General features: G+C 38.8%; 2 protein-coding genes and 1 long non-coding RNA gene across 15 annotated transcripts in view; 2 read left to right on the top strand and 1 right to left on the bottom strand.

Moving 5' to 3' along the window:
• LOC105146205 (GTPase-activating Rap/Ran-GAP domain-like protein 3) overlaps window positions 1-2,185 on the top strand; it is a 31,173-nt gene extending 28,988 nt beyond the window's left edge. For 3 of the 4 annotated variants that reach the window (XM_087404515.1, XM_087404514.1, XM_011056317.2), the window contains exons 15-17: window positions 37-123; window positions 210-482; window positions 610-2,185. In XM_087404515.1, the coding sequence (XP_087260641.1) occupies window positions 37-123; window positions 210-482; window positions 610-857 (608 nt within the window). In that variant the 3' untranslated portion in view covers window positions 858-2,185. The remainder of the gene's footprint in view (window positions 1-36; window positions 124-209; window positions 483-609) is intronic. The other variant, XM_087404513.1, reaches the window with a different exon arrangement.
• LOC105146207 (uncharacterized) overlaps window positions 1-20,631 on the bottom strand; it is a 175,257-nt gene extending 154,626 nt beyond the window's left edge. For 4 of the 10 annotated variants that reach the window (XR_015544569.1, XR_015544579.1, XR_015544570.1 and 1 more), the window contains exon 1: window positions 4,410-5,170. This is a non-coding gene — a long non-coding RNA (uncharacterized LOC105146207). Of the gene's footprint in view, window positions 1-4,409; window positions 5,171-6,198 lie in introns of those variants that run through there. The other 6 variants (XR_015544578.1, XR_015544576.1, XR_015544577.1 and 3 more) reach the window with 3 other exon arrangements.
• Window positions 5,304-22,603, top strand: part of Hr39 (nuclear hormone receptor FTZ-F1 beta) — a 28,183-nt gene continuing 10,883 nt past the window's right edge. The window contains exon 1 of the mRNA XM_011056334.2: window positions 5,304-5,622. The gene's annotated coding sequence lies outside the window, so the exon portion shown is untranslated. The remainder of the gene's footprint in view (window positions 5,623-22,603) is intronic.

Raw genomic sequence — 22,603 nt, 5'->3', positions numbered from 1 at the left:
TTATAGATGCCTATCAATATTCATTTCTTTTCTTAGATACATGTCACTTTCAAAAGCTGGCGGAAGAGAACACTGCGTCAACCGAATTCGATTTTAATTGGAATTCGATGCCGACAGTCGTAGGTGAGACAATTAAAAAATTTTCAACAAAAATTATATCATATAATATAATGACAGTAACGCTACTCTTTCATTACCGTTTATAACAGCCTGTGCCTTTCCATACGTGATCGCCTTCACTAACGACACGATGGAGATTCGATTGATAATAAACGGCAACCTGGTTCACACGATCGCCATGCCCAGCCTCAACTTAATCACCTCGAAACGGGACATCTTCTTCGCAACCACAGCGCCGGAATTTTTCCCAGGAAAATGTGAGCGAATCCGATTGGACTCAAAACCTCTCGAGAAGGAGGAAATGCCTTGCAGTCCACCACTGACCGCACAGTCTTCGTCCTCCTCTCGATCGAGTGTTCAGAGTACGTGTTCTTTAATGCCTTGACCTCCGTTAAACCTCAAAATCCTCATCGATCCAATCGCTATCTCTGAACGCTTGACAAACGTATTGAGGTCATCCCCAAATCTTGGGAAATCTTCCTTTCACAGACAGTCAAGGTGATTGGAAGCCGATAAGGATCTATCGGATACCACTGCAGACGCTGTCGAGAAGCACGGCGTCCAACTGTAACCAGAGGAGATGTCCGAGTCCCACGGAGCCGGAAATCGTTTCCGCACCACCGACCTCCGACAGAACCTTTCTGAGCGTCGAACCTCAACGTGTACACAGCAGGTCCTGCAGCAGCAGTCCTACACCCACACCGATCACGAATTTGCCATCGCCATGTAAAAAATAGACACCGTAGTTTCTTGACGCTTGGCAATCGATTGCATTAATTGTGATCTTAACAGATCGATTACATGAAAAAAAAAAAGAAACCGATCGCACGTACCTGATTTCTCGTCCTCGTACGAGAGAATACATGGAAATTTTTGTCATTGTTATGCTATTAGCGTCTGTCGTGCTGCTGTATATCTTGAATGTAAGTGCGTCCGCGCATACAAGTTTATTGTTTGGATAGATTTTGACGAGGACATATTAGTGTCTTAATTACAGAGAAGTCTGTGACATAATTATTATTTTTCCTCGCTTCTTATATCTTTATTTAGATATTCCGCTATTGTTATTTTACTAACGCTTTGTTGTAGTACGCTTTGTTGTGACGTTCTATTTGTTCTAAGTTTATGTAATACATAAAAAAAAAACGTTTAAACTCAAAATTTTTTTAAGACAATTGCGAATATTTCGATAATAAATTCGAGTTCTATAGTGATCCTCTTATCTCATTATATTCTTCTTTTAATTTTTTTCTATATAATATGATACAAAACAAATTTCCGAATTCGCGGAAATATCTCGTAAGATATTGATTCTTTGTATTAAGTTAAATTTCATTTCGCATTGTCCGTAATTAAAAACTTAACGGCGTCGTGGTGTGATAACGACGAATTTCAAATATTATACTATTTACTTCTGAATTTTTTCTAAGTGACATTGTATATCGTAGTTTCTTATTATTTTAAAACCAATTTTAAATAATAAGATTCAGGTTCTTGACCGTAATGGTCGATGGCCAAAAATATTTCTCGACTTGGAAATTGAACATGCACTTAATATGTAAAAAGAGGGCATTTTTCGGATGTGCGTTAGCTCGATGAAATCACGCGTTTCTTTGAAAATAAAGAAAAGGCACGCGAAGAATATTATCGGAGATGATTGTGAACGGTTGATCGATCCCCGATGATTAAGACCGTCAAATTACGCCGCACATCTGGACTTATTTTTATTTAATAAGAGATATAACATATTATTCCGACATGAGTGTCGATGTTTACGCATCATGTGTATATAATATAAAGTAACGAATAAAGTATATATGTTACCGTTGCATTTCCACCGAAAAAAAATGATAAGCAGTATTTTTTCAATACTTCTCGCGCCTTCTCTATCCATCTTCGAACATTATTTAATCTAGAATTTTAAGATTGTATTTATTCATTGTTCGACAAATTAATTTGATTGTTTTACGTATATTGTATAAATATATGTCTATACCATCTGTTGTGTCAATTGGGTGAATCATTGCTTCTTAAAATAAATTTTAACAGAATTACACTTGTTAAATTGAATGTTTTGTTCCATCTAGATTCGATAACGATAATATAAATGATTTATTTTGAATGATATATATATCGCATTTTATTATATTAGGTGTTGGAATTAATTCGTAGCGTTTTTTAATGAAAGAATGTTATTTATTTCACATGAGCATTAAAGAATACATTAATGAAAGTACTTCCCATCACTTGTAAAACGCTACGAATTAATTCCAACACCTAATATATACTGTATCAAAGTCCACGATAACATAAATTTTTCGAAAAATTAAAGAACTCTGTACTAATTTACTAGAAAATTGAATCCTGGTGAGTTAGTTTTTCATATAATATTTCATTTTATATTTCATATAGTTTTTCATTTTATATAATAAATTTATAATGCGATGAATAAAAAGTGTTCTCTAAACACTTATAAGGATCAATAATGGAGTTGTTGAGCTGTGATGTCTTGTGAAAGGAGCACTAATTGTATACCTTTAATATACTATAGCTTAAAAGTAATCCATTGAGTCTTGTGTCTATTTTTGTTCATCATAGCACATAAGCTACATAATGGATGTTTCGGGACATATAAACGTTCTATTCTTTTTTGCATTTAATGAATAACAAAGGAAAGAGGACACTTTTGTCTCCTAAAAGGAAAATACACAGCTTATATATGAAAATTAACTCATTTCACCGGGATCCAATTTTCCATACAATTAGTGCGAAGTCCTTTGTGAGAGAAACACAAAAATTATATCTTTTTCTCTTGGGATCGTCGCGATATACTGCATCTAATTTTTATATTTTCTAATTAAGTACGAGAAATGCTATTTTCAAAGTTGGATCTTAGAGTTTAAATATTTATGCGAATTTATATGCACATTTAATTTTGCAAAACCGAAATTTTTTTCAGCTTTAAAATGCAAACATAAACAGAATTAGAGTATTACAATATCAAATTGATAAGAATTTCATTCAATTTTCGGAAAAAATAAGGAGAAAATCAAGAAATTAAGGGATTGCATCACGAGGATCATCCACTCTAAACTTTTCTGTTCATCGATAAATTCGACGCGGGATCGATTCATGCAAGTCGAAAAGCTGATCGTGGCTTGAAGAAGCATGTCGCTTGGCGACCCCGGTCAAACTCGAGCATTGAACCGTGACGCGATTTTCGTTTGTTTGATATGCGTTTTCTGTTGCAAGTTCACTGGCGTTCGAATTATGGCTATATCGAACCTACATTTGAAGACCGGATGTCTTTGAGCTTTGAACAAAGAATAATAATACTGACGGCCGAATATCACGCTCCATCGCAATTTATAGAGCTGTTCTTTTTAGCTAAACCTCTTGCATAGTTCTTACCTTTTCTCTTTTTTCTCCAATGTTATATGAAAAAGAGAAAAGATGAACCGTACAAGAAGTTCAACTAAAACGAACAAGCCTAATAATTCATACTATGGTACATATTATGAAATTATTCAGAATTTGGAATAATTCCGATCGGAATTGTTTAATTATTCCCTATATTTCTATCGTGTTTTCTAGGAGAAACAAAATAATTCCGACCGGAATCCATTCCGAACAATTCAATAATACATGCTCATGAGTACAAAATTCATAATTGTGGGTCAAATTTACTTTCTAAGTAAACATTTACTTTTTTTATTGAAATTAATATGTACATATTTATTCAATAAAAAATGATAGTTAAATCACACAAATTAATGATTATTGTATCAAACAAATACATTTAGTAAATATTTACTTAAGCCTGTCAAACAAATATTTATTAAAATTTATTTTATATATATAATTTTTCTTCAGTGCACAAATAGAAATGTTGGACGATACTGATCCGTATCATCAACTTTGTAGCGCATCGCTCTTTTCGGCGAGAAATTCTCTCGAAAATGAAACGCGGAATGCTCTAAAAGTCCGCTGTTTTTTTCAACTCCAGAATTTCCGAGAATCAAACAATTGAAGAATCTCGCGATACAATGCTTCCCTTTTACGGTAAAGGCGAACCGCGAGCTCCCCACGTTTTGACATGAAACGGTTTTATAGTTCGTAACAATTCGTTATAACAATTTTCAACGGAATCGCACGTTATCGTTTATCATATAGCTACGCGATTCGATACGGCGGCGGAATTTATCGCGAACGTGCGACGCGGTGCGTTATCGCGAAAACTTTCCATTTTTTACGCGTGGCTGCTGTTACGCAGAACGTATGATACATACGTAACCGGTAACATTCCAGCGAAGGGGTCCCATTCGTAACCGCCGCAACCAGCCATCCGCCATGTCGGCCGGCGAGCGGCCGAAGGCGACGTCGACGCGTCGGAAGGAACGGCCGTCGGCGGTGTCGGCATCGCGCGACGGTGTACTGTACTATCGGCATTGGTTTCGCGGCGCACGGTCACCCGCGAGAAAGAAAGAAGGAGGAGAAAGAGAGACAGAGAGAGAGAGAGAGAGAGAGGAGGGAGGTCGAAAAGAGGTGATGGAAGAAGACGGGGAGAACGCATTCGCGAAAGTGCGAGCGAGAGGGAGGGAGAAGGAAAGGAAGAAAGGGAGAGAGAGAGAGAGAGAGAGAGAGAGAGACGCAGGTACGAGGGGCCACACACACGGAAAGTCCGCGGCGAGAGAGCGAGACGGAGGAGAGGGAGAGAGGGAAAAAAGAGAGAAAGAGAGAGATGGTCGAGCGCGAACTCGTGGTGTGCGCGGAGGTGCCACCAACCGGAGTAACAGCGGAGAGTCGGAGGTGGCCCGTGCCTGTGGCTACCCGTAACCGCCCGTGGCTCGGAGCTGTAACTCGTCGCCGTTGTAACGTGACGCGTGCGGCGAAGAGGTGCGTGCGCGACGCGTATATATACGCGTATACGCGTTCCGGAGTTCGTTCGCCCGTCCACGTTTTATCTCCGTTGTGAGCCGCATCCACCGGGAGCAACACGGCGCGAGGTGCTCCGCTGCTCTCTTTCTCTCTCTCTCTCTGTCTCTTTCTTTCTTCCTCGCTCCCCTCGTTCTCCTTTTTCTCGTTTTCTCTCTCTCTCCCTCCCTCTCTCTCCCTCTCTTTCCTTCTTCCTCTCGTTCTCCGTTCCTCGTTCTCTTTCCTTCTCTCCCTCTTTCTCTCTCTTTCTCGTGCACGCGAGTGTGATCGGTACAGTGCGATCAGTGCGACGTGATACGTTCTCGCTCGCGGATCGTCCTTCGCTGTGCTTCGCGCGACAGAATAGGTGCCGCGCGTACGTCATCGTGAAAAAGACTGTCAGGAGTGCCTTACTAACTTCTTTCCCTTGAGAATTACTTGTCGACGTTGTCGTACGGCAAAACGCGAACACGACGTTCACCATCTTCGTCACAGTGAGATCCCAAACGGAGCAAGAGAAAAAGAGAGAGAGAGAGAGAGAGACGGACGGATAAAGGAGAGAAAGAACGCCTCGGCGCGTTGAACGAGGTAAGAGCGTTTCCCATGTTTGTTTTGGAAAAAAAAAGCGACGGTAACATTCATTAAGGCCTGCGTTCGCCGTGTGACTCCCGACATCATAGACGTACGGAGGTTATGTTTCCCGATGACCCCTCGACTCCCACCCTTCCTCCCCGCGTCTCCTCCTCGCTCCTCTCTTCTCCTTCCCCTTCCCTCGCAGTCGCCCTCCCTTGCCTCCTCTCCTCCCGCCCTGCTTTTCCTCTTTCTCACCGTGTCCTTTTCACGCTCTACCCTTCCTCCATTCTCTGTCTCCTTCCCTCTTTTTCTTCCTCTCGCGTACTTTTTTTTTCTTCCCCTTTCTCCTTCTTTCGCATTCTTTTTCACGTTAAACGTTTGGCGCAAAGCGCGACGCGATCCAAAGTTTTCGAGAGATCCTCGGACTCGGAGTCGCAACACCTGGCAACGATTTTCATCGGCGCGGCCACTACGAGCTCTGACAGTCGGTTACGCTCCTCTTTTCTCACTCCGCGCCGTTTCGTCTTTCTCTTCCACGTGCGGAGTTTCTCGTTAGTTCACACTCGAACGTAGTGCGTATACGCGATGTACCTGTCTCGCCTCTTTTTCGCGTGGCCTATCCTCCCTCGCCGACCAGCCAGTTTCGTAACCTCTCGATACGGGTTTCAGGAACTATCAGCTGTCAGCCACCACCATAGTCTGTGCCACCTGTCCGAAACTCATGCGCGCGCGCGCGCACGCGTGCATGCGTGCTGTCTCCGTTTTTTTTGTCTGCCCTGCTCTTTCTCTTTCTCTCCCTCCCTCTCTCTCTCTCTCTCTCTCTCTCTCTCTCTCTCTCTCTCTTCCTCGCTTCTTTGCTCCTTACTGCATTATTTGTTCCCCCACCTTCTCGTCCGGCTGTCGGACGTTAAACCGCAGGATTTTATGAGTAGTTTTCTTCATCAGTCGTTTAAATCTAATAATGCGTGATTTCCCCTCGAGAAAGGTGCGCGCGCGCGATTAAAAGACGATCGGTGATCGGAGTACGGCCAAGCTCCCGAAGTAGAGAAAAGGCTTGTTGATATTTCGGCGCGCAGGCTTTCTGGCATGACAGCGCGACCGGCCTTGAGCCCCCCTTCCCCTTCCCCTTCCACGTCCACATGTCCCGCCTTCCCTCGCGCGCTCTCTTCCTCCGTGTCCCTACTACAGCCTACAGCCGCACTGCACGATACTCTATGGATCAGTGACGCTCAACTCGGGACGGCTCCTGCTCTAATCAGTTCTTCGAGCTTTTCCTTCATTTGTACTCTCTAAATTCTTTGGAGTGGAATCACATTCTAAGGAATGGAAATTGAGCCAGTTCTTGAAAAAAAAAGAAGGCTCAATTTTTAATATTTTCAAAACAAGATCTCCCCCTCTTCGAAATGACACTCTAAGATTCTCTCTAAGATTCTTAGAATTAGAAAAAGATTAATAGCAAGTTAAACCGAGATTAAAGTTAATCTTTGTGAAACCGAGCGTAAAAATTTTATAGAATATATAATATAAATTATAGTATAAAATTATATTAATTGTACAATTATATTTATATTATATAATATAAAAAAAAGTATCTTCGCGCTGTATTTTTTATACTTTTTGTGCAAGTTTGTACCTTTCTAATTTTATCCTAGTTGAAATTTTATGCTATGCGTTTATTAAGTAAATTACATTTTTACATTTATATTTGCTAATAAATGCTACATGCCACATTTCGTGGATAGAGATACACAATTATACAAAATACGTTATACAAAAAAATGATGAATGTGTATGACATAAAAATAAATAATGTATTGGAATATATTTCAGAATTGGTATATTTTATATTAAAAAAATGGATAGTAAGCGTATTTGAATTTAAATTCAAAATACCGGTGTATAAGTTTGAGTTTAGAAAAATGAGAGATGTATGTTTCACATGTATGTAGGTACATAAATCACACAACACATACGATATGATTAATTTCATACATTACAAGAAAATATTAAAAACGATCTATTATATTTCTCTGCAGAGAGACCATCTCCAAATTTACGAAGGAATTTATTAAATAAAATTTACTTTATTTATATTAGGATTGTTTACATACACACAACTTTAATTAAAGATAACGTAAGCGTTTTCATAATCCGCAGGATTTATATAGATTAAAAGAGGCTTTATCTCTTGTTAGTGGGGCACCACTGTTCCTTACGAACCGCAGGTCCCGCTCTCTCCCTTCTCTCTTCCCCTCTCTCTCTCTCTTTCTCTGTCTCTTTCTCCTCCTCGGATCCCGATCTCGATCTCGTCTCATCGCGACGCGTCTTGTTCGGAGCTCTCGAGCCCTCCTCTCCTTTCTCTCACAACGCGCGCGGACACGAAATCGCCGCCGAATCGTCGAGCGGGCGTTTCTCAAGGTAGGAGAATAAGTGACCGAGAACGCGACCCGAGAAGTCGTCAAGCCGCGGCGCGGCGGAGTTTGGCGGCGATTGAAGGAGCCACAGAAGAGAAGAGAAGAGAATGAGAAAGAGAGAGAGGGAGGAGAGACGAGGCATGGGAGTGACGGCGAGAAAAATCTTTCGCTCGCTCGCTCGCTCATTCGCTCATTCGAGTCTCGAGCGGAGAGAAAATGAAACGGGAACGTACGGACGGGACGGGCGTTAGCCCGTAGCGGTATAAGTACGGGCGTATGAAGCGCGGTGAAGCGATCGCGACAATGGTATCGCTATACCCATTTGCTGGGTATATGATCGCGGTCGCGACGAGGCGACCCGACCTGACCCGACGCGTCCCGTTGCGTCGTGTCGCGTCGCGTCGCGTCGCGTCGCGTCGCGTCGCGTCGCGTCGCGTCGCGTCACCTCCTCTCGTCTCGTCTCGTCTCCAATGGCTCGAGATCGAGCGCTCCACCTTGACGGCTCCACCTACATCGCACGGAGCGCGATAGAACACTCCGCTCGCCTTTCGCTTCGTCGTATCCTGGTATACAGGGTGTTCCAGAGTTGTACGATCGTACAGATACTATATAGTATATAATAACCGAATGTATAAACGTTACTTACTTCTTCTTGGGAATCAATATTTTTGCTCCGCGAAATTACTGAGACTAGTCTGTATTCACGCATCACTTTTAAACGTGCACATTTAGCAAACTGATTGTGTGAGAACCAAATTTATTAAATCTTAAGACATATTTTGTCAATAGTACTGATTCATTTACTTACAGTATATAAATATTTACTCGTTTAAAAAAAATGATAGTTAAATCGAATAGTTTTTGTATCAAATAGATGAATATATGGTTACATTTAGTACACGAAAGAATGATTTTGTTGACGTATCAAAAAATTTAGCTACATCTGAAATTAAATTTTGTTGGACCATGAAAACAATTATGTAGTCATCTCAAGCATGACGAGGACACTGCGAAGTGTTTTGACATTCTAGCAACCTGTTTGATTGTCCTACATGATTATTTTAATAGCTCAACAAATTATTTTTAGGTCTGTATCTCGCTAAATTTTTAGACATTTTTACCAAAATCGTTCCATGTAAATATCTAATACTTAATACTTCAAATAAATATTTATTAAAATTCCATTACAATTTATTAAAATGAAAATATATTTCTTTCAGAGCACATATAATTTACGTTATATACTGCAGTACTGTAGAATCTTAGAAATAAATAAATGCATTGATTGATAAAAATGAAATACGAATATCTTATATCTTATGTTTATCCGATGACGTACCGTAATAACGATAAAATTTCAAGAAACGATTATTGTTGCTGTCACAACAGACGATTATCGACTTACTAATCTTCATGCAATTTGCTCGATCAGTTTTTTTTAACCTCGTTTATTCGTGACAAGTCTATTTATGTTGGTAAATTATCGTATCGTATATTGCAAAGCTTGCAAAGTGCGACAGGATGGATCGCGCCAACGTCCTTCGGCGGGAAAAGAACGCGCGGCTGATTAGATTAAACGTTGCAACGTGCGTCTTGCGTCTAGAGCGTCTATTACGTATACGCGTCGGATTTGCGCGGCTCTCGGCGTTTCGGCGCACCGGTGCGAGTGAAACGGCGAAAGTCCGCGCGTTGCACCTTCGTTTGACCGCTGTTTTTTCCGTGCCGCCGGAATGATACGAAAGGTCACGGAACGCTTAGAAGAACTTTCTCTGCGTTTGGTGGTCGTTAGACTCGCGTGCCAAGTAAAACTATATTTACCTCGCCGACACGCCGTTGCAGCGCGTTCTCTCCTTTTCCGAACTACGATTTGCGCGAAGAATCGATTCGATTCGCGCAGGTAAAATGTTTCACAACGAGATGCGATTTCGCGATATGCGGGGTGTTGTTTTACTTTTTTTAAGGATCTACAGGAAAGTCTAAACGTGTATTTCTTGAAAAATTTGCGATCGAGCTTTTCCTGCCAAAAATTACAAAGATATTCGATATTGATTTAACTATTACCGAAGATTACTTTAGTAGTTGAAATCTTAAAGAACGGAAATATTCAGCAAGATTTGATTTTTTAACTAGTTTCAACTAGCGGTTTTCCTTTAGTTTTATTTAATTTCAATTTTTTTAAATATTTGTTATTTAAAATTTTATTTCAAAAATGTTCACCAAAAGTAGTTGATGAAGACATTACTCGCGTGGTTTTTTTTTTTTACGTAATTATTCGTGGAGTGTTTCTGAACATAGACGTCATATCTCAATTTTTATTTGTTCTTTTTGATGATTTACATTTAAATAAAAATATCAATTCTATATATCTTTCAACCAAATCCTTAAATAAAGATACACATAAATAAAGATATAAATACACAATTTATTTTAACTGTGAGATTTACGCTCTTCGGAAAAAATAATTTTGCTAAAGTATTTAAAATTAGTTACTGTGTCCTAAAAATAATTTGATCGTTAAAATAATTATGTATATGCAATTTTTAAATTGGTTGCTAGAATGTCAGTTTTTTTATAACATCATTATTATATTTGAACGTCCTACATTAGCTATTTTGACGTTCCAAAAAAACTTATTTTCAGATCTGTATCTACACTGTTAGAAATGTAACCACAAAATGAAATTAAAAGTAATGAATGATTTAACTGAAAATTAAGTTACAGTAATTACTTAAATGTGATGAACGTGTACATTAAATTTATGAAATTTAATGTACTTTTAATAAAATTTTATGAAAAGTACGTTAAATTTCATAAATTTTCATGAAAAATACATTTTATGTATACGTACACAAACATACTTTTTAGTTATAAATACATTAAATTTAATGTCATGAAATTAAGTTCAAATTGTGTAACTTAAAATTTAATGAAATTTAAGAACATTTCTAACAGTGTAGCTAAATTTTTACTTCAGCAAAATCATACTTTCCGTACAATTACATAAAATAATGTGTGTAAATAGCATTCATACATTTTGCGAATTTATAAATATTCTAGACGTTCCACGCGAATAATGAAGAATTAATTAAATACGCAGAATAATAACACATTTTTTCAATGAATATATTACTAAAAATTATTCTTTCGAAAAGATTATACTACTACTGAAGTTTCACACACATGCGTATAAAATATCTTTTTATATAATCCATTGGAATGACGTAAATCTTTAAGAGATCGATTCATTGGCATTAGTAATTATGGCGATCATTAACCAATACAATCTCATGATATTACAATTTTCCTAGGTAAAAATAAATAGCGATTACGTAGTAGTGTACAAGACTAAAGGCTTACATAAGGAACATCACTCGTTACGACTAACGTGAAAAGAAATCAGAGATACTCTCGGCATTGCTGCAGCCCGCGGTCGCGCAAATGAAAAATCACCTGTATGCTCTGTCATAAATCAGCTCTCGGAAAATCTGGCAATATATCATTTCTATACATAGTATCGTTCAGAAAACATCAATTTTTGGCTTCCAAGGAGATATCATGTTACTGATACGAATATAATCGTTGGAATTATTCGCAACGATAAAATCATATGGTTAAGTACCTCTTAAAAAAGGTACTCTCCCTTAATGTAACATATAATATACAGAGAGAAAGGTTAATTAGTTGACCTTAGATTAGCATTAATTTCAGTCAGCACAAAAGTCTGATCAGCGGTATCTGTAGGAATGTAATACTTCAATAAATTCATAACCGCGGACATCGTGACTGCCTGTTGACCTCTGATGTTACGATAGTGACATGGACGTCTACCAGGGTATTGGGTATTCTTGGCATATATTCATGTTCAGTGGCGTGCGAGTAAAAGTTCGTCGGTGGCGGCCGCGGCGACGACGGGTCTATCCATTCGCGAGCGTGTCTCTCCGGGTAATCGCTACTCCAGATTGCGCAAGCACCTCCGGCCACGATCTTATCGTGTCGGCTACACTGTATGTACATGTACCCGCACGGATTCATATGTCCATCACGCACACATAGATACAAGTGTCCTTTACGCTCGATGGATTCCGTGCGTGTCGATAGATATGCGTATGGATTATGAACGTATGTACGTATGTCCGCGTACGAAGAAAGAAAAAGCGTGAATGCGTGAAGGGCGGTGAGGAAAGAGGAATAAAGTGTACGCTGGAAACAGTGGAAACTCCCTGGATCCTTGAAACAACGCGGATAAGTTGCCTAGCGTAACTTATGAATATTGATGTACCTTTCTCGACGACCAGACCGCACCTCTATCACTCGTTTTTATTCGAGAACCGATCGTCTTCCTTTCTCTCGTTTTGAATTGAACGTTCATCACCGTGCGCCGCGATTTTTCGGCGATATAAGAAAGAACTCAAGGCCGATTATTGACTTCATTTTGCGTTATGCCTACACGGAAGGAACGGTTTTGCTGAAGTATCTAAAAAATTTAGCTGAATAAAGATGTGAAAATAATTTTGTTGAGTCACCAAAATAATTATGTAGGACGTTCAAACTACGTTACTAGAATGTCAAAACTTTTTGTAATATTGCTCGTCATGCTTGAGATTATTACGTAACTAGTAGATCTAACAAAATTATTTTTAGCTCTGTATCTAATCAAATTTTTAGATGCTTCAACAAAATCATTCTTTCAGAAATGTAGTCGTCAACTGGATTAATATTAAATGTTAAAATTAAATTAGCTTATCAAATAATTTTGATGAGTTTCCCGAAAAAAGGGTTTTGCAGAAATATCTAAAAATTTAGACAGATATGAAAATAATGTTAGATCATTCAAATAATTATGTAAGTATTGATGACAATGCTACATAAAGTTTTAACATTCTAGCAGCCAGCTTGGGCGTCCCATATAATTATTTTGATGGTCTAGCGAAGTTATTTTCAGATCTACAGCTAGCGAAATTTTTAGATACTTCAGCAGAACTATTCTTCCGATGTTCTCTTGAAAACATAAACAGTCGATTCAGCTACATGTATAATTTATTGTTATTTTGTGGATTAGCCAGTATTTACTTAAAATTATTTAATTACTTGTAAAATTACGAATGACACACCGGTTTTAGTGAAGGAAACGTCATTTAATTCTTCGTGCCTATTGGAAGAAAAGGACACAGAGTGAGAAAAAGAAATACATAGAAAACGACTCTATTAATTTTATATAAAATCCTGTTATCTTCAGAATTCTGAGGAAAGTGTAAGCCAAGACTTGTAAACAACTGTACGCTCAAATGTCGCGTGTTCACCTCGGTCTCGAGTATTTTCTTGTAACGCGCGTAATCAGCCTCGCGGTTTCACGTTTTAATTAATTTATGCTTCAGCGCAGTGTAACGCGGGTTGACCTTATTATTTCCTCGCGAGTAATATCCAAGGGAGGTAATATTAGACGAATGACGCGAGACAATCCGTCGTATCGCGACTATAAAGCGTGGGCTCTTCCCACGCGTACTCATATCTCTGAGCTGGAAAAGATTTTGAGTCAAGGCTCTTGTCCGGAATCACCTTAGCAGCTGTATACGTCTGTATCGTCTGAACACCTCTTGTTCTCCAAAGGTCGACGGTTACAGAACGCGCATGAAACGAGACAGCTGGGATTTGCTGACGGGATATCGCGACGCAACGAATGTGGCCGTAAAATTTTTCTTTGCTGTACCGCACACGGGGATAAGAGGGGAAATTGTATCTCTGCTAGTCGCAGTCGTTGGATACCGGTTTTGGTGCTGCATTGTTTCGATCTAGCGACATGGCAGTTCCATGCAATCTCGTATTGCTGCATTCTTAAAACGATACACGGAAAGGACAACTTTGCTACTGAGTGTCTAGAAAGTTACCTAGTTACAGATCTGAAAACAATTTTATTGGACTATTAAAATAATCATGTATATGGAAAGAACGACTTAACTGAAGTATCTAAAAATTTTATTGAATACAGATCTAAAAATAATTTTGTAGAATCATTAAAATAATCGTGTTGAAAAGTAAAAAATGAGGGATGCTAGAAAAAGTTTTGATATACTAACAATTTGTTTCAGCGTCCTACTTGTTTTGATGATACACTAAAATTTTTTTTCAAATCTGTATTTAACTAAATTTTTAGATACTTTAGCAAAATTTTGTTCTTTCTGTGTAGGATGCTTAAGCTGATTATTAGAATCAAAACTTTTTACACATTATTCATCATGCTTGAGTTCTCTACATGATTATTTTGATAGTTCAATAAAATTATTTTTAGATTTGTATCTACTAAAATTTTGGGATATTTCAGCAAAATCATTCTTTTCATATATAGGATATATACTGGACATTACATGCCGTTACACGTTACACCGCGATAAAAAAAAACTGTTTACGCTATATGCTGAAAATCGAATGAAATTTGGAATCGATGTCAAATAGCTATCAAATATTTCTAGTCGAAGGAATATTTTTAAGGGACATCTTTAATTTCATTTATATCAATATCGGAGATGTTTTCGTACTCTTAACTTTTAATAATTTATGAATTGTAATTTTATACAAAACAATTATCTGCTGTGTTAATTCTATATCTTACGTTGATAGATATTATTATTAATAACTATTAATAAATAATAATATTTATATATAGTTATTATTATTAATAGCTAAAAAAAAGTTGTTAGTAGGAAGTAGCCAGCTCCCTCTTCGTTGACAATTCTTGGTACGTCACTGAGTTTATTCGCACTGATTGTTGTGCGATCTGCCGTTCTCTGTTACATTCGGTATGGCATTCTTTCAGTAACAGAGGCTGGAGTACAGCCAACAACCTAATGCGAGTCGACGTGGCAATTCGATCTGACTGTACCTGTATCTTAATCACAACAGCAAGCAAATAATTTCTGCGCTTAGATACATGGATTAACTGCAAAAATTTCACCAATCTCCATTAATCAATCTAACAACTTTATTTTCTTTAAGCGATAATCTTTCCTGCATTCACTCGCTCCAATCAGTTCACAATCAGTTATGCACATACTTATCTAAAAATATCTAAAAAAATCTATCTACGCGAATTATTGAGGAAAATAAATTTTTATTGCGCTACTAGCTGAGGTTTTTGAAACGTATGCAAAAGAAACGTTTTGCAATTGCTTACAAAAGATTATTATTGCTAAACCAAGTTTTATTTCAAAACGTTACTTTATCTTTTATACGTATAATATGACTCATAGTTATATCGCAGTTTTATTGTATTAATCAATATTAACCGCAATCCGATATCGATATATCATTCGAGAATTTATATTTTGCGTCCTTACAGAACGCTTTATGTTTGTTTGTTGCATTCCTAAGTTTACGTCGCGTGTTTGCGCTCTTGGCATTTAATCTCTTTTGCTATCGCACATTGTGATTAAAGTCATTTTTACCCGGACACCCCAATGCCCAACTTATAGACGTTTCGCAAATCGTTTTATGCGAACGGCATATTCCTCAAGAAAATCGTGGTTTTCCTTGAATAGCCGAATACCTAGCTATCGATTATTACAGGTTCCGGCGAACGTGTGCCGGTCGATGTCGCGGCTACGAAAAGGAAACGCGTGCACAGGCAGAGCACGAGGCTGGTAGCCGCGCGCGACTGTGAACCGGTTTTCGATATCGCTCAAAAATGCCCCACCGTCGGGAGTAATAATTTTAATCGACACCCAGGCCAGATCCGCGCCGCCTGGCTGTCCCTCTCGCGTACACGCTGCTCTCACGCTCGCGCGCGTATATTCGCGAGATGTCGAAGATATGCGCTTGCGAGGCCCGACCGGGTCCCGCTTGACAAGGCATATGCTCTGGCCCGGGTGAAAGGAAAACGCGCGCGCCTACTACCTTCGGAGACAGAACGAGAAGGATTCCACAGCGAGCTAGGGTATGCACGACCGCAGGAGACACGCGCACTTTTCGCGGAATACCGCACGAAAGCTGATTCCAGGCGAGCGTCAGGTAGCGATGACACAACATGACTGCGAGTCCGAAACGCAATCGTGAGGTAATCAACGGGAACACGTTGGGTTACTTTTGCTAAAAATCCGAGGCAATAACGTCAGAGTTGCAATGAATTTGAGAAATTCTTCTTTTACGTGAGTAATGGTAAAATTCAGGAGATTCGAATGGTAACTGAAAGATACCACCTAAATGTTTCAATAATTCGACATTACATTCCTTGAGCTTGAATATTTGATGTTTAGTGGGAATCTTGTTATGAAAACAGTTTGTGAATTTAGATATGTATAATTTTTCTTTGAAATTTAAATCAAGATTAATTTATGAAGATTTTCTTGTTAAGCAGGAAACATGGTAGTGCCTCGGCTAAGCCAAGCGCAACGATTAGGAATGATTACATAAATAATTTTTACTCCGTATTAAACAATTAGGAAGTATGTTAAAGACGTATACCTTTCACATCCTCAATTAGTATTTTTCTATCATTAATTATTTTGTGATGTATGTGCTGTAAAATATATTTGCGAACGATGGATCATTTCCGAAACAAATATACCTTTTGTAATAGATGGCGACTATCTTCCGAGAAATGGAACGATGAGAATGCTATGCATGTATAATCGAGAAAACCTCTACGAGAACACTCCAGTTCGAGATACCGTTTTCTTTCGTGTGCAACGCACTCGTATCGGGTTCACACGATTGGTTGTCCCTCGCACTTGCTATTAACTAAAAAATTATCTAGTTTATCTAGATAATTTTTGTACGCGTTTAATTGGTATCTTGTGGAAAAAAATTTCCGATAATTTTTGAGCAGAACAAACATATTAAGTTTAATATTCTCAATTTTCTAACGCATTTGTTTCTAATGGAGTTCTTTTTTTATTAATCATTCGTATTTAAGTGTTAAATTCAGCGCAATACAAAGAGCACGAATTTAACTATAATTTGTCAATCATTTTTGGTGTCAACTATATATACTTTTTTGATAAAACTAAATATAAGTATTATTATTATTATTATCCCAACATTATAAAAATACAACTCCTAATCATAATTATTTTACTATACAAATATAGTAAGAAATATCAAACACTTTTCTCTCACAAGTTTCTAGCAGATATTAATATATTTGAATAGCTGATGTCTTTATTGCGATGTGTTTTCAATTTTCATATAAATAATCGTGAACTTTTCAGACGTACCTATCGTACTCTTAAAAGTCACTTTTGAAAACTAATACAGTACGTTTTAAGAACATCGCAACGGTATGTAGTACATACGTTTACGATGATAGTGAAATATGATCGACGCCCACTTTCATAATACTAAACCTTCGGAGGTTGATATCACTATTTAAATGTAGCAATAGCTTGATATATCACACAGTATTACGAAAGAGAAGAATGTTGTATTAAAATCTGCAATATGTGACTAGATTTCAATTGAATTTATTTAACTCGGAACTTGACCCGTTTTATAAAATGGAATATTTCAGTTTTTTATTGTCTAATTTGTAATTTCTCCGTTCAAATAAATACCAAAATTTATCTTCTAAAAGTTTCTTATGTTTCATTAATTTTTATTTGAATTTATTATTCATTTGTTTCTTATAAATTAATAAACTATACGGAAAGAATTTTCTTTTAGAATTTACCCTGAAAATATTTTATACTTTATTGTAATTTTATTAATGAATGAGAGAGATTTACATTAAAATTCTTCGAAATACATTGTTGTCCCACGACTATCATATTTTCAGGGTAAACTCTAAGAAAAAATTCTCTCCGTGTATATATATATATATATGTATATAATGGAAAAACTACTTTGCAGCAAATAAATATTTTACATATTTACGATATTAAACTATATTATATATATTATATTAAAAAAAAAAAATATATATATATATAATCTAATTTTAACAAGCTTGGAATTAATACTCAGAAAAACGAGAAAATCAATCAAGCATTCCACGAAAATCAATCACAAAAATTCAAATAGTCCGAGAAGATGCGCGAGCATCATGCCATTCTGGCATGCCGACTCGTTGCACGTGAATGTTACACTTGGCCGACGTGTTTCCTCGTCGAGGACGAGAAGGTCTAACATAATACAGACGGGCGGAGACAAACACAGGATGGTGCGGCGCGACGCTGAGCGTCGCGTCTTTCACGGTCATTCCGCGGGACTGCCGATCGGGGACTCTGTTCGCGACCCGCTTAAAATAGAATCGCCGTATATTTCATAGGTCGTCGATCCCTCTTCCGCGTCACCTGCCATGCTGCCTGCAGCTTGTGTCAAGATACGTGGAAGCCAGGCACTGCGCGTGCATCGCGCGCAACCACTGTCGCGTTGCTCCGCGTCGAGACGGGACACGGGACACGGGACGCCCGCCCTGCCGTTCATGTCAAGAAACGGCACCGATCGAACGGTCATTGACTAAAGGCTTCGACGGTAAATAACCTTATGCCCGTTACCATAGACGTTGCACGTTTCCACAAGAAAGCGGCATTGTTAAAAAAGGATAGCTTCGATATTACACGAGTGATATTACATGCGCGAATTCGTCTCTATAAATACTACGAACTTTAACTAGCAACATTTCTGAAAGTATTCTTGTGTGTATTCTTGTTGTATTCTTTAGAATACAAGAATAATTTTATTCTTGATAAATTTATGATCTCATTATGAATTATTACAGCTAATTTAGCAATATATGAATTGTAATATATTGGCTGATATTTTACAGAAATCATTATGATAACAATTAATTGTATTCAATTAGCAATTATCAAAGAGAATTGACAATCACGATTTTACGCTGTTGTTTCGAAAAATTTCGAAATTTATTTAGTTTTATTTGGTATATTTCCTTTTCATAAAAACATATTTTTGTCGGGGTGGTATTCTTTGGTAGTACGGCACTTGGGCTATCGTTTCGTGTATGATAAAGTCCGATCGTGTTATCGTGGTGCGGAGGACGATGCTTTGTTCGCAAGCCTGCTATGTCAGACAAAACGGATATCATAGGGTCGAGTAAAATGAGGAGATCCCACGGACAACTTGCACATTTTATAATGAGCTTGCTGCTGATTCGCTGTAAAAAGAGGATAAGGTGTAACATGGGGCAGAAAATCGGCTTACGGAGAACGTACGTAGGAGTCCCAAGCGGATTTCACTAACTGCATTTACGGTTGTCGCTCTCTTCCGTATATGATTCATTATTTTTTTTTCATCCTTCTTTCATAATATTTTCTTTATTATCTTTTAATGTTACATACGAAGCAAAAAGTTACGTAAATACAAATTGTATAATCAACTACGTAGAATATAATTTAGTTTTCTCAGAGCTGTACTTTCGAGAGTATGTGGGAACATCCCAGTATGTCTCGTATATATCCCGAACGTCAGATTCAACAAACAAAAGCATTTATCTTAACGGTGGCGATTACGACGTTGCTTACCGCTATATGTTACATTTTAAAGCGCCTCGGACAATTGCCAATGGCGATACTTGTCCTTTCCTCATTGTGTCGGACAACGGTAACAAATAAGGCTGCGACAAAGCGATATAAAGGGCACAAAGGACGTCAAAGCGGCTCGCTCGTGCGCCTACCTGTCGAAGCGGTTAGCGGCGACGGGCCAAGGAGTCCTCAGCCCGGCGCGGCGACGTTTTTCTCGGCTCTCTCGACGAGAGCCGACGCTTCCTCCGACCGTCCTTACGCGATGTCACTGACCCGAGTCCGTATCTCGATGCACAAGAATAAGAAGGAGAAGGAGGCGAAGGAATGGAAGGAGAAAGAGGAGGAGAAGGAGGAGGAGGAGGAGGAGGAGGTAGAGGAGGAGGTGGCGGCACGAGATTCCATCGTCGTAGTCATCGTTTGTCGTCACCTAGGGCTAACCGCCGCTTGGCCACCACCGCCGACGACGAAGACGCAAGACGACGACGGTTGAGGTCGCAACGTCCGGCGGTGGTGGTGGTGATGGAGGTGGCAGTCGAAAAGGAGGACGCAATAGGCGTCGTTGCACCGGTGCAACGTGCAACGATAGCGTGGGGCCGCCTGGCCAGACCCGGCCCGGTTCGACTTGCCACGACGCGGTACGCTGGTACGGTACGGAGCGGAGCGGCGCGGCGCGGCGCGGCGCTTCCGAAGTGGGGAGAGAAGACCTTGAGCTGCGTCACGTGACCCCGAAGGTGCATAAAAGCCGGGTAGGGCGGTCGCGGAGGGCCTTGAACTTACCGCCGACGTCGACGAAGCCGGCGTCGTAACTATCGTATCGCGCACACACGCTCGCCTTCCCGAGTAGTAGAAGAGACGACGACTCAGGGATAGAGCGACACATTCGGTGTGTGCGTACTACCGCGTACAATATTCTGTCGCTTCTTTTCTTTCCGATTTACGTTCGCTCAAATAAGATAAGAGAGAAAGAGAGAAGAATGAGAGAGGAGCGTGTTCCTCTCTCTCTCTCTCTCGTACGCTCGCATTCGCTTGGCATGTACGCTCGTTTCCGAAAACGTAGACCGGCTCTCTGTACGCCAGTATACGACCATTACGACCTGCACTCGCACCCGTGAGGAGCTACCTGCTGCCGCTACGCCTGCGAGAGCAGCGGCGCGAGGAGGCGTGGGTGTCAGGACGACACTCCATAGTATATATATTGCGACGAGGAAAGACCGTACACCGGTCCCCGATATGCTCGACCGCTCCGACTTTGCCCGTCCCGCTCGTAACTATAACGTTGTTACGTTATTTCTCGAGGCACCGTCACCGTCGCCGCCGTCGCCGTCGCCACAGCGGCGGCCGGTGCGTTTCGTTTGAACTTCGCGATAACTAACTCAGCAAGACCGCAGAGAGTACGGTTACTGCGTTGGTACTTGGTGCGTCGTAGTCGCGTAAGCTCCTATATATGAACTATAGATAGATATGAACAAGACTGCGATAGCTCGCTGCGTCACGATGCGTAAAATAAGAATAGAGTTATAGAACGATAACTATACTACATTTCCTGTTAATTCGTTCTACCTTCTATAACGGAAATGAAAGGAATGTATAAAAGTTGTCTGTTTAATCTCTTGAAGGATACTGGATACATATGTGTATACTGTGTGCAGCAAAAGATTGCAATGTTTTTTTTCAATTGGTTTTGGAATGCAACCTATTCGTCGAACGATTGGTTCTTTCTTATGAATTCAAATAAGAACCAATCACTTGATAAAACGGCTGCATTTTGAAACCCATCGAAAAGAAAGTATTGCAATCTTTTAATTGCTGTATGTTTAGTTTTATCTTTAGTTTTAATGTTTAGCGAAGTACTGTATGCTACTGAGAGCAAATATTCTTTAAACAATAATAAAAATTTAAAAAATTAAATAGCGGATATTCCTTAGTTTTATATTTATTTTACATTATTAACATATTTTTAATATAGCATACTTTAAATAAATACATTTGAGACATCAAATAAAATAATTTTTTCTGATCTTCAAAAATTTGTCCCTCAAGAGGGTAAAAAAAAGTTATAGCAAAGCAAAATAAAAAAAATATGCACTCACACACATTAGGAGTAATATCGAAGGATTAAAATTATTCTATTTATCTATCTTTATAAAGAGTGCAAATAATTTTCTCGTTGCTTATGTGATAGGAATTGATAAATCGAAATCTTTCATATTAATTTCGAATAATGTCTTTAAAGAATTTTAAATAAAAATAAAACCGGAAAATTTTTAATAAACGTTATAAATTCAAAAGTTCCAAATTCCGAATAAAAGTTTAAATTAAAAAAATTAAAAATCCAGAATACAGGTAAATATTGACTAACTTAAATCGATTTCTGAACTTTCTAAATCCCTACTATGATGAATTTATGCTGTAGAATACTTTATATGTATGAATAAAGTTGCAAAACAGCGAGAACTGAATTATTCCTTTCGAGGACATGTCAATTACAAGGTGTTAATCGTTAATATATAGTACTTGCGAATTACATGTAGATCTTTATATATACGCAGCGTGTGTACACCAGTTGCGTAAATTATTTTAATTATCTGAGCAGTTTACGCTTCAGAGCGTACGATCTAAATGAACGATTTTACAATACGCTCAGTTTGAAAAGGGGCATAGCAAATTTAATAGATCTAATCTCTAAAATTTTTGGAAAGTCGAATCTAATTTTATAAAGAGTGAAATCACGCTTTTAAAAATTGACAATTGAGTCACTCTTTTTCAACCCTGGCTCAATTATCATTCTTTGTCACTCTTTAGAATCAGATTTCACTCTAAATATTTGAGAGAATAAGCGATTCGCCAATCATTGATCGATCCAACCATCGAAGATTTACGATTCGTGATGCCGACACACGTGTTGATCTTTGTTTTTTTAATGGATCTTCTTATATGTTTGTCGCGTGATCGACTGAATACTCGTCCCGCACGCATTCGCACTATGTGCGGGCGTGAGTGAACGCATGTGTTTCCGCGCGAAGGTCGTTCGGCGGTTCCGCGGGACCGGAAGTGGGCCGGCCTTGCGGCACGGCCATCGGCGTAACCTTGCAGACGAGAGAGACAGAGAGA

This window comes from Acromyrmex echinatior, chromosome 3 (genome assembly GCF_024713525.1).
Source record: "Acromyrmex echinatior isolate Ae372 chromosome 3, ASM2471352v2, whole genome shotgun sequence".
NCBI lineage: Eukaryota > Metazoa > Arthropoda > Insecta > Hymenoptera > Formicidae > Acromyrmex > Acromyrmex echinatior.
The sequence above is the reverse complement of the archived record's forward strand: the minus strand, read 5'-3'. Positions and strand labels throughout refer to the sequence as shown.